We start from the raw sequence: 15,156 nt of genomic DNA, 5'->3' as shown, positions 1-15,156 counted from the left end.
TACTTTCACAGTGCTTATTAGTTTTCAAGGGGGGGTTCGTCCGAACCCCCCTGGCTACGGGTATGAGATCTGTAAATTTGCTTTCGCAAATTTTTGGTTCTTCCCTCGCCGGGATTCGAACCCATGCTACTGTGATATCGTAACACCAAATCGCCTGCACTGCAGCCGTCCCGCTAGACCACACGACCACCTGGGCTTCAAAAGTAACGCTTTTGGTGGGCATGTGTTTACTTTCCACTTCAGTTTTAATCTAGCGGCGTACTACAGTACATGATATATCAGGCATGAAGATGTTATTGTTACAGATCAGCTAAATTATCTATTGAAAAGGATCCTACAAATTCATGTAAGATACAGTCACAGAAAATAATTATATTCATAAGTACGTCTGAGTCAGTGACAACTCTACAACAGATTTATCCATCGGATCGCCATCAATGATGGTGATACATGGCTGTGTACATAATGTATATACAACTCGTCTAAACACCAACCCAACAATGTTAGATCTGTAAATTTGCTTTCGCAAATTTTGGTTCTTCCCTCGCCAGGATTCGAACCCATGCATATGTCATGTATAAAGACAAAAACTAATTGTGAGAATCTTGATAATGGAAATTTAAAGCAACAAGCGTTCTTAGAGTATTGTATAGCAATACATAGTCCCCTACCAGTAAAAATTTATTGCCCTGGAACAAAATGCTAACTTGATTAATAACTTGTCATGGTGTAAAATATATAACAAATATAAATTCAATATCTTCAAGCATGAACAGAATGTGGAAAAAATGATTATTTGAATGAATTTTCAAAGTCCAAGGACCATAACTCTGCAGACAAACATCAGACTGGAGCAAAATTCCAACTTGATCTGTAATTTGTCATGATAAAACTTTCTACCAAATGTCAAATCAATATCTTCAAGCATGAAGAATAACATGTGGAAACCTAACTACAATAGTATATGGATGGCTTACATATGCATGTAGATTGTACAATTCTAACTAAAGGGTACAACATTAACTAAAGGTACTGCCAGACAAGTTTACAAAATGAAATTGAAAGTCCTTTTACTCATATAAGTATATGAAGTATTTCCTATGACCTCGTTAACAACCGTACATGCAACACTTTGGCCGGTGACTGACAAGAAATAATATCCTTAAAGGCATTCAATTTTTGTTTAATTTTGAAATGTTTGTCATCTTCACCTTGCAGACAGACATTCCAATCGTACACATCCTGGTTGAATTAAGTTTGTAACCTTGACCTTGAGAAAAACAATCCAATTTATGAAATTCATGGCATGCATACACTGTCTAGACAACAATATAACCAAGTAACATCAAATATTCTTTAAGGATTTTGAAAGTTTTGGACTGGAAACATATTCCAGGAAATTTTTAAACAAACAAAAGATGAATGGGAAATAAAGATGATTACTACAACATTAACCGACTCTAGTATAAATAAAAAGATGTGGTATGAGTGCCAAAGAGACTCTCCATCCAAGTCACAATGTATAAAACAACTAATATACATGAAAGTATAGCCTTCAACATGGAGCCAGACTCAAACTGTTTATGAAAACCCTTTTAAAAGCGACATTGATGTAGTTGTGCTTATCATGCTGTCTATGAAATCAATCTGATCCCTTCATAAAATATGTAACACAGACATGGGTGTAGCCTGAGATGTATCTAACACCAACCATGGCTTTATATATTTTTCCCTTTGTATTGATGACAAATTTCCGATTTACATCAATAATTCAGTAATCAAAGAATGAATTCTGTATGATCAATCTATACTAATGGACAAAATGGATATAGCTTTTTTCTTGAACCAACCAAGTCAATTAATCATATGGGCAGTATTTTGTTTTTGATAGGTTTGAATTCAGTAGATGCGTTTCAGCTTTTGATATTGCCATTTGATTAGGGACTTTTATTTCCTTTTTATATTTTCCTCAAAGTTTTTGGTATTTTGTTATTTTAATTTGTACAAAATAATACCAACCCTCATTAGTTAAATGAAAACACAACTCGTCTCCTATTTCTGGTGACCGATATACGTCTTTATTTACAACCCAATATTCCATTCTATCTAATAATAAATCAGCATCGTCAGGAAGTTCTGATTGTGACACAGAATCGGGTGAACACGTAGTAAAGCCCACGGCTAATCCACCAACATATGATCTATCTATTCCTAGTACTTGTAACACTACTTTTTCACCACATTTTAATGGTCGTGATGAAAAAACGTAACCATTGCAAAACTCATCAGGTGTACGATTAGCTATTGTCCGACTAGGATCAGTGATCTGTACATTTTTCCCTTGAAGTTTATGCCATTGCATTAAAGAGAATCTAGTCATTGTATAATATTTGATAGGCAAACTGTTTGACTGAACCACAGTGGTTGATGGTTGTGTTTCTGATGTCATTGCTGTCATCTGTGACGTAATCGCTGATATCTCGGAAGGCATTGACACAGACGGACGATTTAACATGTTGTTCAGTAATGGAGCCTCTGAAAAATAAAGAACAAGAACATAATTATTTGATGCAAGAAAGCAGAGAGAAAGTGTAGCATATTGTTTTTATAAATAAAATATAGAAATAATCATCATATAACCTAGAAAAGACTTACTTTAAAACTTATTGAATCCTATTCATGTTCTTTTACACATAAGACATCAACAAAAAGAAAAGACATAGCTTTTAAATTGTTTCACATTTTTCATTTTTGACCTTAATTAATATATACATGTAGTATATGGTGTGAGTTTTTCTCATTGTTGCAGATTGTACAGTGTATGATTGCTAGAATCCATTTCAATCAATCTCTAATGGATAGATGTGTCATTGGCAATCATACCACTTCTCCTTAATTTAATATTTACTCCACACAAAGCAATTTAATTTGATGGCTGGTACTGTTGAAACTTTCAAAAATTCCACTATATACCATAATCACTTGCTTTACATATATACCCTTTTTTCATGATGAGTTTATTCAAAGTTGTATGAACCTCATGATATTGACCACTTGGGTCAAGGTCATGATGTTGAGTTTTTTTTTTTATAGGAAACCAAAAATTAGCCTTAAAATATAAATCTACTTGAAGCTATTTTGACCTTAACCTTTGATCAAATTGCCATAAATTATAATGACTCTACAGTTTGGAGTCAATTTTCCTAAGTTTGGTCTGTTTATAAACATTGTGAACTTGATCTTTGACCTAAAGACTTTTAAAACCTCACTAAATAGATACTTAAGTTCTACTTTATGGCTAATGAAAGAATTTCATCAAACAGAAATTTTGATAACTGGAATGAAAATTTTAGTGTAAGAGAAGTCAATCAATAAATCATAAATCAGCTGAAAGTTGAAGAAGTAGATTCTTAAAATTATAACTCAATTGTAGGTGTGCTTGATATGCAGGGGTCCTTTATTTTCAAATTAGGTTAACGTCTTATGAATATATATAGTATATGAATATATGATTTTAGCTTGTTTACAATTAAATTCACCAAAAATAAATAGGTCAGTTTTTTTTCTTTACTACCTGTTCTTTCATAAACAAGGCCATCTCAATAACAAGATTGTAAATGCACCTAACTCCAGCAAATATGAACCTCGCAGTAAACTGCTCTCACTTTATTTTGTTCAACTTCATGCATATTCACTATCTTATTTCAGCATCCCTTTTTTGTCTCTTTTCAAATTAAACCAACTCATGTACAGGAAAAGTCACATGCAAATTTAACTGTAACTGATGAATGTGGTCAAATTCACATGATTAGGGGGATTTTTTTCCCCAAATTGAGTATTTATAAATATTCAGGATCATGATGTCTATATTATTAATAATAATACATGTCTACCCTACAGGTATACGTCTAGTTACAGTAAAACAAGGATGTACTGTTGTCAATACAATTATCTCTTTATCTATATCTTATTTTAGGAGGGAAGATGAATAGCACCCTGCCTTAATTTGTTGACAGCTAGGATTAATGTATTTTAAATTGGTCTGAAAGATTTCAGGGGAAATTATATTCATACTACCAAGACAGCTAGTGGTCTAGTAAAAGGAACTGTTGATGTTTAAAATTGACCATTGATATATTTTATTTTGTCATCATTAAAAGTACATATATTACAATGTGCCAGACTTACAAATGCAAGAAAAAGATAGTATCATTGAGTACGGCTAATGCAATAGGGTAGATTTCCATAAATTTAAAGCAACAGGTCAATCTTTCAGCATGTTTGAAAGAATAAGACACAAATAAGCACTTTCTGGAATATTGTTTTGGCAATGCAATAAAAAAGGCTTTAAGGTTATAGCAATTAAATAAATTAGTGGTGGCTGATATGGTGGCATGAAACAGATATAAATAGTGACATATAAAAAAGAATGATACAATGAAGCCTTGTAATCCATAAAGGATATCTTGAACCCAATGAACAGAAATCTACATTTACTCGTACTGGGAACTATATCTTTTCTGATAATGACTTAAAAACACCATGGTTCAATTTAAAATTCTAAATTTAAATTTTATGAAAATTCACCCAGATTTTTAGGTGTAACCATTATATACTTAGTACATTACATCAAAACAACTTGATAATTTCTCTTTTCAAAACAATTTATATAAATGTTCTTGTACATAAGAAATAATCATCAAATCACTAGACAGATAAAATAATCTATGTAATAAGTAAGAGAACATAGCTGAGATAGTTGAGGGTACCAATACATTCCTTCTACAATAGTTGATGCAGCAAAGGAAACTTCTTTCTTAAAATTCTGGGGGTTGAAATTCAAACATTCATTTTATGCATATAAAAATATTTTCCTCTAACTCTTTTTCTACTAGTGCAAAAAGTACATCCAAGTCAAGACTAAATTTTTCTGAGTCTGATCTCTTTTCAAGACATGTATTTAGATGCCTCAAAATACTCCATTTTAAATACTTTACCTATTAATGCTACCTTTCAATGTTTAAGACATGATCACAACATTTGTTCAACAAAATAAACAATAAAAGGAAGAAAAAACAGGGAAATAACTTTTTTATCATGCCATGATTTATACTTGACTCAAATAATTAACCAATTATCTAAGGATTTACTGTTAAAATCATGATGGTCAGCTACAAAAAAAGAACCCCATTGATTTTGAAACTCAACCCTCATTTCCGTTAATGTAAACACTCTAGATCTGTGTCAGTTGTTGTCATGAAATAAAAATATCTCAAGTCTCCACTATCCTAACAGGTAACAGGTAAAGGATGGAACCATTGAACTAAAATGCCAATCAGAAATTAACTGACCTTCTTATCATCTGTGGTTACAAAATACAAAAAAATATGAAATTAAAATTGTCATTCCTCATTCATGAAAAAAATATGGAAAAAAAAAAACCAGACAAAATATGTCTTTGATGTCAAAATTATCTGATACAGTTATCATTTTCTTCAAAGACTCTTTTTCTAAAGAAAATATTTATCTATAATACTTTTCTGATTTATTTACACATTTACAAGAAATCCAGCCTCTGCAGCCTCACTTCCACTTCAGATTATGAAAACATTATGGTGAAGATATTTACAACATAAACAGGAACACATCTTATCTCTCAAGTACTTCATCATAAAAAAAATGTCTACCATCGTCTGCCATAGATTCAATAGGTTATATGTACATGTATTTATTATTAATACTTGTAACACTGCAGGAAAAAGTTAGTACTGCCAAAAAATTAATTTAGGTATGCTAAAATGATGTTCTGAACTAAGTTGGGGAAAAGGAATCTCAAAATTATCCCAGTAGGAAACATTCTGATATATCAAATAAAATCAAAGAGTTACATAATATTCTTTTTTTTTTCAGAAAATTTCAGGTGGTATACCATCTTTATTCTTTTTACCCAAGATTTTTTTTTATCTCATATTTCCTACTAACGGCAATGATAATTATATGACAGTAAGTATAGCATTAAAGCCAGAACCAGACATTTTTTAAAGGTGGTTTCTAACCTAGGGTAAAGGGTTGTTCTAACTATAAGTCCCAATTCAAATGCATTGTCCGTCAAGAAATAAAGGGGGGTCCAACCCCCTCCTCCTGAATCCTCCACTGAAAGGTATATATATTTCCAAGCAGAAATTAGTAAACTTGATTTATTTAAATATAAATAAGACGTAATACTTTTTAAGATATACATTTTGTACAAGTTATCATTATCTACTATTTATAGCTATATTGGAATATGGGTATTGGAATCCAAATGCAGTCTGTAAATTTGTACCTCCTGGGTCAAAATTTAGTCCTGTTGGAGTCCATCTTTGAGAGAGGCCCTTCTAAAGATCTACTCTCTCACTTGTGACATGCAGAATATGCAGAACAATTTATTTGATAAAATAGTCTAAATGAAAGAAAAACAGCAGTCTTTTTTTTTACCTCTCGTCTTGCAAATACATGTAAATATGATACTATTATGTGATTGTTAGATGACAATTGAAACATTGGATTTTATGTAAAATTCCTGACTTAAGTTTTTACTTTGTGTGTCTCTGTTTAAGCTGAAATTACAAAAAAAACCACTTTCATTTACATATAGATATAGACAGAGATGTTAAGAAGTGAATTCAAACCAACCAGGTAGTGTAACAGGGTTCATTTGAATTCAACACAAAATACATGTACAACATAAACACGTTTTTCAGCTATCTTCAAGTACATGTTTTTCTTTTGATACTTGTATGTTTCTGATTTGCTGAAATCTGGTACAAATGTAAACTGTATGTTCAAATCCCCATGAGGCAGACAGAAACGTTATTATTTTGCTTATCTGAATACATGTAATAATGATGTTTCTAATAATTCAATTACCAGAGTATAACCAATTATATGTGTGCTTCTTAGCTTGAAGATAATGGAAGTGTAATTAATTCAGTTAGAACATTTAATTATTAGTCTCTTTACCCCTAGGACAATTCTCCACATACCCAGCCAATTGCAATCATAATTAATATCTGTCAGACATAAGCAGAAGTCAGGTAAAATGTACTGATGCTAAACTGTCTGACGGCAAATATTACATTCACTGACATGTAAATTGCAAATATTGCACACACAAGATAACAATCTGTTGGTTAGGCTTAGCAGACACAATATTCTGACAGAAAGCTCAGACATATCTTTTCTGCACGCTTAGCAGAGTAACAGCAAATACCAATTTTAAAATCTTTCTTTTGAACCTGCTTTTAATTCAACCCACCATGTTTCACGCTCAATGCATTTGACCTCAGCAAATTCAGGTGATTCAAATAAAACTTATGATGTAAGACATCTAAAGAAAGTCTACTAACATCGGACTCCATTCAAGTGGAAAATTCAAACTAATAAACCTACCTTGAACATGTTAAATCATAAATTTTGCCTAGTATATTATTTTGATTTAACATTATGCATTATTTGTTACATATAAAACTCTTAAACTTTTGATAAATACTGGTTATGAAAAAAGTTTTCAAAGATACATGGGTGTTGTAAAAATAGGGGGTGGGGGTAGGGGGTGCTGATTTTCTTACTAGATATGACAGATAAATGAAGAAAAATCATAATCTCAAAAGCTACATCCAAATGTAGAGTAGAATCTGACATAATATAAAATGACCCAGTAATGTGATATACATGTGAATGCTTTAGAGATATTACATATCTACTGAGGGAAAAAAAAGGATGTAAGACTTGTTTTTTGACAGATTTCCTTTCAATCTAATGGATTTGAAGATCATTAATGTTCTATGTCTATCTTATATATGTTTCAAGCGGTTATTTCCTAAGGTCATCAGATATGTAATATTTAATGTACTTTCCATCATGTATATTATTATGAAGGTCCAAGTATCAAGGATTTGTATAGTAAGACACAAATCCTTCATATTATTAACATTTACCTACAGTAAATTTTCAACTAACAAGGAATTTAGGTTACCATGTTTAAATGACATTTGTCAATAAAGTTTACCTGACTTTTCAATTTCATAATTATAAAATATTGAATATTCATAAAATACCCTAAAATCTATTTTCTATAAGTGCCTAGAAATTATTAACATGCAAAAATCTTGAGCAATCATAAATTACACTTAAAATTTTAAGCAGTAACTTCAAAATTATGTGTACTTGCTACCTAAGTTAAAAATTTGTGTATACTCTATGTAAAGTAAATGTAAAGTAATAACTAAAACGTATTTCACAATCTTGTTTATGAACCTTCAAATGTCTGATCAATTGATTTTTAATCTTTATTTAGTAAAGTTTGACTTGATATCAGTTAAATATAATCATACCTGAGCCCTTCTTCTTTTTCTTTTTTGAAAACATCCCTGAATTCTTATAAGAATCCCTTAAAAAACTATAATAATCCCTGACCAAAAAAGGAAGTGAACATGTACATTTGTACTATTACAGTACAACACAAAATATCTGAACTTTTGTTAGATAATCTATTTCAATTCATAAGGAAGTCAAAGAAAGTTAATAATATTTCAACCAGTAATCAATTTCATATTGATTTCAATAATGCAAATTATTCCTCTATCTATTCATGACTTTGAATTTTTAAAAAGACATTTAATTGAAAAATTCTGGGAGTCATGTTAATTTATATTTTTTATTTTTTTTCATCAGCAAACTGCATTGCTTTTTTTTTATATAAGCTTGCAAGACTATTTGAAATATTCTTTGTTTGTAACTACTATATTACTCTTTTGATACAATCCTTGTTTATTTGCTTAATAAACAATAATAGGGTAAGAAAACTGGCCATGCATGCAAACCATATAGTATGACATAGTCAATAAGTTAATCAATATCTACATTCAGGTGATCGATACAGGTTTGACTGTTACCTGAGATCAGGTGTAAAATATATCATTGATGACATCCAACACAAATAAATACATGTCATAGTAAAACGAGATTTTATATACATGCATCTGTTTGGGTCATACTAAAATGGGATTTTTATCTACTCCCATCTGTTCGGTGTGATAATAATAATAGAAAATATTGTATTTATATAACAACTTAGTGACAAACGTCCAATATTTTCTTTTCATGTGGTTTTTAACTGACATTTTACATAATTTTCTTATGTAAACAGGTTATAATGTAGAACAACATGAACATATACCATATATAAATCATTAAATCTTTAATTTGTTATTACGAAATAGGTCATAAAAAGATTCTTAAAGAAAAAAAAAATGAAGATTACTAGCTACAAAATGCATAGAAGGAAGTTCATTATGAATATATTTTTTTTTCTCTATTTGGCAGAATCAAAAGTCGAATCAGTCCACTTCAATAAAACAATATTGCAGTGTTGGTGGTTACAATAGATATGAAGTGTCAGCAAATTCTGTAAAATGGCTTAATTACAAAAAAAAAAAGTTGATTTTGAATTGTTCATAAAAAAATAATATAGATATAATAGTTTATTAAAGAGCACTACCCTTGACCAAAAAAAGATTTTTGTTTTATTTGCAACACTTCATGTTAAATGTGCACTTAACCAAGATACTTTCATTTCCTTATACAATTATTTCCTGCTAGGATAAAGCTGTGCAAGATAACAACGCACCCGTAGATTGTTTGATCAGATATTTTTATTCTACTGCATCATCTGTACGTTCATGTAAGATAATCATTTAGGCAATAGTAAACTTCTGCGGATTCATTTATTTTCATGGGTACAAATTTTCGTGAACTTACATTTTTATGGATATTTAATTTCTTTGTTTTGAAAAAGTCTGCACACAAGCTTATTTAAAACTTGTAATTTGTTGGATATTTATTGCAAACTAACATGGGCAAAAGGAAAAGTGCTACATGTGGAGCAGGATCTGCTTACAATGTTGGAGCAAGTGAGATCACCCCCTTTTTAATGGGGTTTATGTTGCTCAGTCTTTCGTTTTTTTTGTTGTGTTTTGTGTACTATTGTTTGGCTTTCTGAGGCATCACGTTTCCAGGGTGTTTTTTTACTTAAGAGTTTGAATGTCCCTTTGGTCTCTTTTGCCCCTCTATATAGTGTGGATTCATTTATTGTTTCCTTGTGTACCTATACCCACAAAACCTACAAAATTTGGTATTGCACAATATTAATGAATCCACAGTAGTTTTCTTTGCCAATGTTTGTTGATTCAAACTGATATATTTTAACTCACCAAATTTAACAAATTCAATCTCAATTGTATTGCCATAGATATCCATCAATGCCCAGAGAGGAGTATTTGTAGCTACACCAGTGAAGAATAGTCCAATATCCTCTCCATTAATACCAAACATAACATCACCATTTCTGTTATACCAGAAATGTAACACATTGTTTATTGCAGCATATCTTTCCCCTAAAGCTTTAGCCCAATTACCAGGTTTATTTGTCATGTCAGGACAGGCATATCTTGGAAGGTCTGGACCCTGTGTACTTCCAGGGTCCAGACTTGTAAATCCAAAGCGCAGTACTCCACTCCAACTGCTTGATGTCTGGGAGAATTTAAGATAGACCCTTTCATTTATAGCTATTGGTCGACTACTAAAGCATATAGATTTACAGAAACTGTCTGCTCTGCGAGCTCTTGCCTTGTCATGGCTTAAGGCAACGTTGTCACCATGGATATCATGAAACTGTATTGGCCAATCAGTGTTCACTCCTGTCAGGTCTGCACTGAATCCTGAAAAGAATGACAGCATAATGTTAATCATGTGCACAAATAATTCCTTACTCCTGTATAGTCCTTTACTTTTGATTTACATGATATGGTATTATTGAAACATAATCTGAATAAATAGCTTGATGTACCACATATCATATGAAATAAATAGAACACTTGAGTTTTAACTTCCGTATAAAAAGGATAAAAGTGTGATGACTATGAATCTAATCTCTTGAATGCATCCTTTAAACATCAATTCATATGATTGTCATGATTAAAATGGTCACATAGCATCTGTAAAATGAACCCAAATATAAAACTTATAAATTTATAACATGTCAAATTATATTAGGTTAAATTGTTCTGATTTAACTCCTCTAATCTTATATCCATATATATATTTATGGATGCAATTCACCTAAGAGTGGAAATCTGCATTAATTAGACAAAAAAACATTTTTTTGTTTGAATTGATTCACAAATTGTCACTTCAGGGCCTTTTAAAGCTGACTATGCAGTATGGGTTTTGCTGATTGTTGAAGGATGTACACACAGTAACAGTGACCTATAGTTTATAGTTGTTACTTTCTATGTCATTTGGTCTCTTGTGAAGAGGTGTCTTATTGGAAATCATAACACACCTATTTTTAATATATTGGTATCATCAAAGTAAAAGGGGCATTAAATTTAGGTCAGAGTACCTTTCTTTTTCTGAGAAGCTCCTATGTTATCCAAAAATCATTCTACATGTTCTATGACCATGTCTTTTGAAAAAGAGTATACATTTAATTTTAACCTTTTAATAAGTGGCTATCATACTACCCTAGACCATTATATGGTATGCATCTCTTTATATCTAAAACTGGAATAGAGATGTTTACTCTTACTAATGTAAATTTGCTTACTTGTTGTCTGTTTGCTTATTCAGGACAAGGTCAATTAAAAAAATAATACATGGGAAGGTTTTGAAAAAAATAACTTTTTTTATGAATTTTCGGCCTTGGTTTGAATTAAACATGTACAGATAAAGGCAGATCCACTATCTGTAGTAATGTTCTCTACTTTCATACTGTAAACAATGATATACAAAGCTGTGTAACTTGCACTTTAAAAGTAATTTAACTTTTTTAATTGAATGTGTTAAAAAGCATAAATATGCACTTAAGTACAGCATGTTAGTTGGTTAATGTTTATCAACAGACTTAAAATAACCGCAAATACAGAAAAAAGTAAGTGCAGTTAACTGTATATCATATCTTTGCATGTAATGCAGTCACATAAATAAATTAAATGTACGTAAAATCCTTGCATTTGCCATGAAAAATATATGAAAATTAAATAATGTCTCTAAACATTTTTGTAAATGTGGTTAATTTTCATATCTTCATCAGGAGAAATATTTTTACTCCTAGACCCAGTCTATATAAATCTAATGTAGGAAAAAGTGAGGTCAAATTTACAAGTTTGCTTAGTCAGCAAATTTTAATAATCAACATTAAAATGTTTGAAGAAGGGATTTAAGAGCCTATTAGTAACCCTGCCAGTTAAGCACAGTTCTGCAATATTTTGTCACATTGGCCAAAATGACCTTAGCAAAGGACCTACCAGTTCCACCTACACATGTATAATATTAGGCTCATTATCATGTTTATAGTATACAAAACACTCAGTCTTTTACCAGTTTCTATTGATAGGACATACACTAAGTTTTGAACATCAAACCTTTCACAATTTTGGTCCTAAAAAGTCTTTAGCAAAGAACTTTATTCAGCTTTTTTTTAAATCTTATTTGAATGTCTCTTTAAAATGAATGAGTCTTTTGTATAGGAAACAATGATGTATTTTTTGTCAAAGTTCTGTATCTATGAAGAGTTTGTTTACATTATGACTAAAGCATATGACTGTGTCTTGTAATAATCCAGTACAATACAATAAAGTCAACTTTTGGAACCAGTCCATGGCTTTGTGTTAATTACTATGTACCTATAATGATGTGATTGGTCATGTATAATAATGTAAGATCTCCATCATTAACAACAGATGTGATTGGTCATGTATAATAATGTAAGAATGATGTGATTGGTCATGTATAATAATGTAAGATCTCCATCATTACCAACAGATGTTAGTAGTCTACTGTCAAAACATACACAATGACAGATCATCTGATCATTGTAATTATAACATACACAATGACAGATCATCTGATCATTGTAATTATAACATCCTTATTGTACTATCCTTATCATTATGATGTGTAATCAACTGCACCTCAAACACCTTGGAGTTCAAGGATGATGATTTATTACTTGTGACAGAGTTAATTCCCTTTATGCATGTAGTTCTTACACATGGAGTGTTCACCCTAACAAGTTAATTAAGACACTTACTTTAAAGTATTATTAACATGATCAATGAAAAAGCAAAAAAAAAGAAAGATTAAGTTCTTCAACATATATTTAAAAATTTCAATGATGGGCACACTGCTGGAAGCATATGTCCAACAGTACCAAAAAGTGTTCACATGCTTCAACTGACATCTCTATCAAGCTGAAGACCAAATATGCGGTCATTCTATTATATTTTTAGAGCCTGAGAAATGTGTGATTGAAATAATTGTTGGAATATTAAACAGACTGACAGACAGAAAAGGTGAATGTAATATAGCCCAAACTAAACATACACACACAATAATATGTTTTCAAGATTGTACATCCTTCAGAAAGGGATATTTCAATTGGATGAATTTACCTCAGCAACTACAGAACCATGATTATATATATATACCTGAAGTATGATACACAAATATAAGTTATTATACAAGTGCTGCAGATGTACTTTTTTATTATTAAATATGTGTACCTGGTCTGGAGGATTCTAAAAGAATAGTCTGGCAAATAAACTATTCCTTTCTTTGGATTTGATTGGAATGTTAATATGTTTAGTACACCATTAATTGACCTTGCAAATAGATGTGTTCTGTAGAAATGGGCTAATTATTCCAGTTTAGAGAAGATGTTTTGGTTCTCTACAGAAAGATAAGTTATCAGGTCAATGAAACAGATGGTCTTATCATACATAGAGGTGCAGCTACAAAGTCTGATCAATATCTTACACTCAGTAGGCTGACAACCAATTAGTTTGCCCTCGTGCTAACCCCCTCAAACACTTCTTTTAAGCTTCACATGAAGTTGTACACCTGGCTCAAAGGATTCCGACTGACAATAAGTGGAATTGATAATAAGATTCAAAGAGCAACAGAACTTTCCAAATTATTTTTCTGCTGCCTTTTTCTTCTTTTTGAGACAACCCACAAAAAAAAAACATGTTTTGATATTTATGCAAAGTTTTCTACCCGACTGCAATTTACTTCAGAAACCTCATATAAACATATACCCAGTTGTGGGTGGACAAAGCCAAATCCCCCTCCACTGTACACATATAATCTGTTTCTGCCTCTATCTGTCTGTCCAGTCAAACAAGGGTCAGCATGATAACAACACTCTGACATCTGTCTTGATGAATTTTATCAGATTGAGAAGATATAATATCACTGAACATTTGTAGAAACAAAATCTGTCAGCACAAAATAAATGTGCTAATCTGCAGCAAATGAGATGATGTTTCTGTAAAACAAAGATTTCCTGCACTCAAGTCCAAATCATTAGAGTTGACCAATTTACAAAATTTACCACAAGGAAATCAAGAATGAATTGACTAAATGTTTGATACCTCATTATAATTGACTTAATGCTTAATGTCTAGTGGCAAATATTTCATGTGTATTCAGGATGAGAACACATTATCAATACATACAATAGATAGCTCCCAGTGATCCAGAACTTTTCCTAAGGGGGGGCCCGCTGACTGACCTAAGAGGGGGCCCCGCTCCAGTCATGCTTTAATGATTCCCTATATAATTAACCAAATTTTTCCCACAAAAGGGGGGGGGGGGGGCCCGCCCCCCTCCCCCTGGATCCGCCTATGGCTCCTGTAATAGAGGCTGTCAAGGATAATTGACAGGAAATTTAGACTGCCATTTGGAAATGAGGATAAGGACCAAAATTTTGCCTTACAACCAATAAACTATACTCAAACACATGTAGTTGTTACAAGGTTTGTTTATGTGCAGACAGCATGGTACACTCTTCACATTAGAGGCATCACAGATATCATTATAATCTTAATCTAGTATTAATAATTTAGATCAGTCTAATTTGTCTTAGTCACTCAAGCATAAAAAGTAGGTTATGCTGACTCAAATTTTGAACCTGATTTGCATTATGAATATAGTGCTAGTGGTTTACACAAATCTTCATGTGGATATTCACACAAACATGATCCATTTTTTATCCAAGGTATTCATGCATTATAGATATTGACCAGATTGTGACATGATTGTTATATAATGTAT

At 31.5% G+C, this 15,156-nt stretch overlaps 1 protein-coding gene across 2 annotated transcripts in view; it reads right to left on the bottom strand.

The window, feature by feature from the left end:
* The window catches only part of LOC134716229 (protein neuralized-like), a 33,276-nt gene that overhangs the window by 5,749 nt on the left and 12,371 nt on the right, over positions 1–15,156 (bottom strand). For both annotated transcript variants that reach the window (XM_063579095.1, XM_063579092.1), the window contains exons 2-3: positions 10,254–10,760; positions 2,020–2,535 (exon numbers count right to left, since the gene is read on the bottom strand). In XM_063579095.1, coding sequence (XP_063435165.1) covers positions 2,020–2,535; positions 10,254–10,760 — 1,023 coding nt within the window. The remainder of the gene's footprint in view (positions 1–2,019; positions 2,536–10,253; positions 10,761–15,156) is intronic.

This window comes from Mytilus trossulus, chromosome 4 (assembly GCF_036588685.1).
Source record: "Mytilus trossulus isolate FHL-02 chromosome 4, PNRI_Mtr1.1.1.hap1, whole genome shotgun sequence".
Taxonomy (NCBI): Eukaryota; Metazoa; Mollusca; class Bivalvia; order Mytilida; family Mytilidae; genus Mytilus; species Mytilus trossulus.
This window is presented reverse-complemented; position numbering and strand designations above follow the sequence as displayed.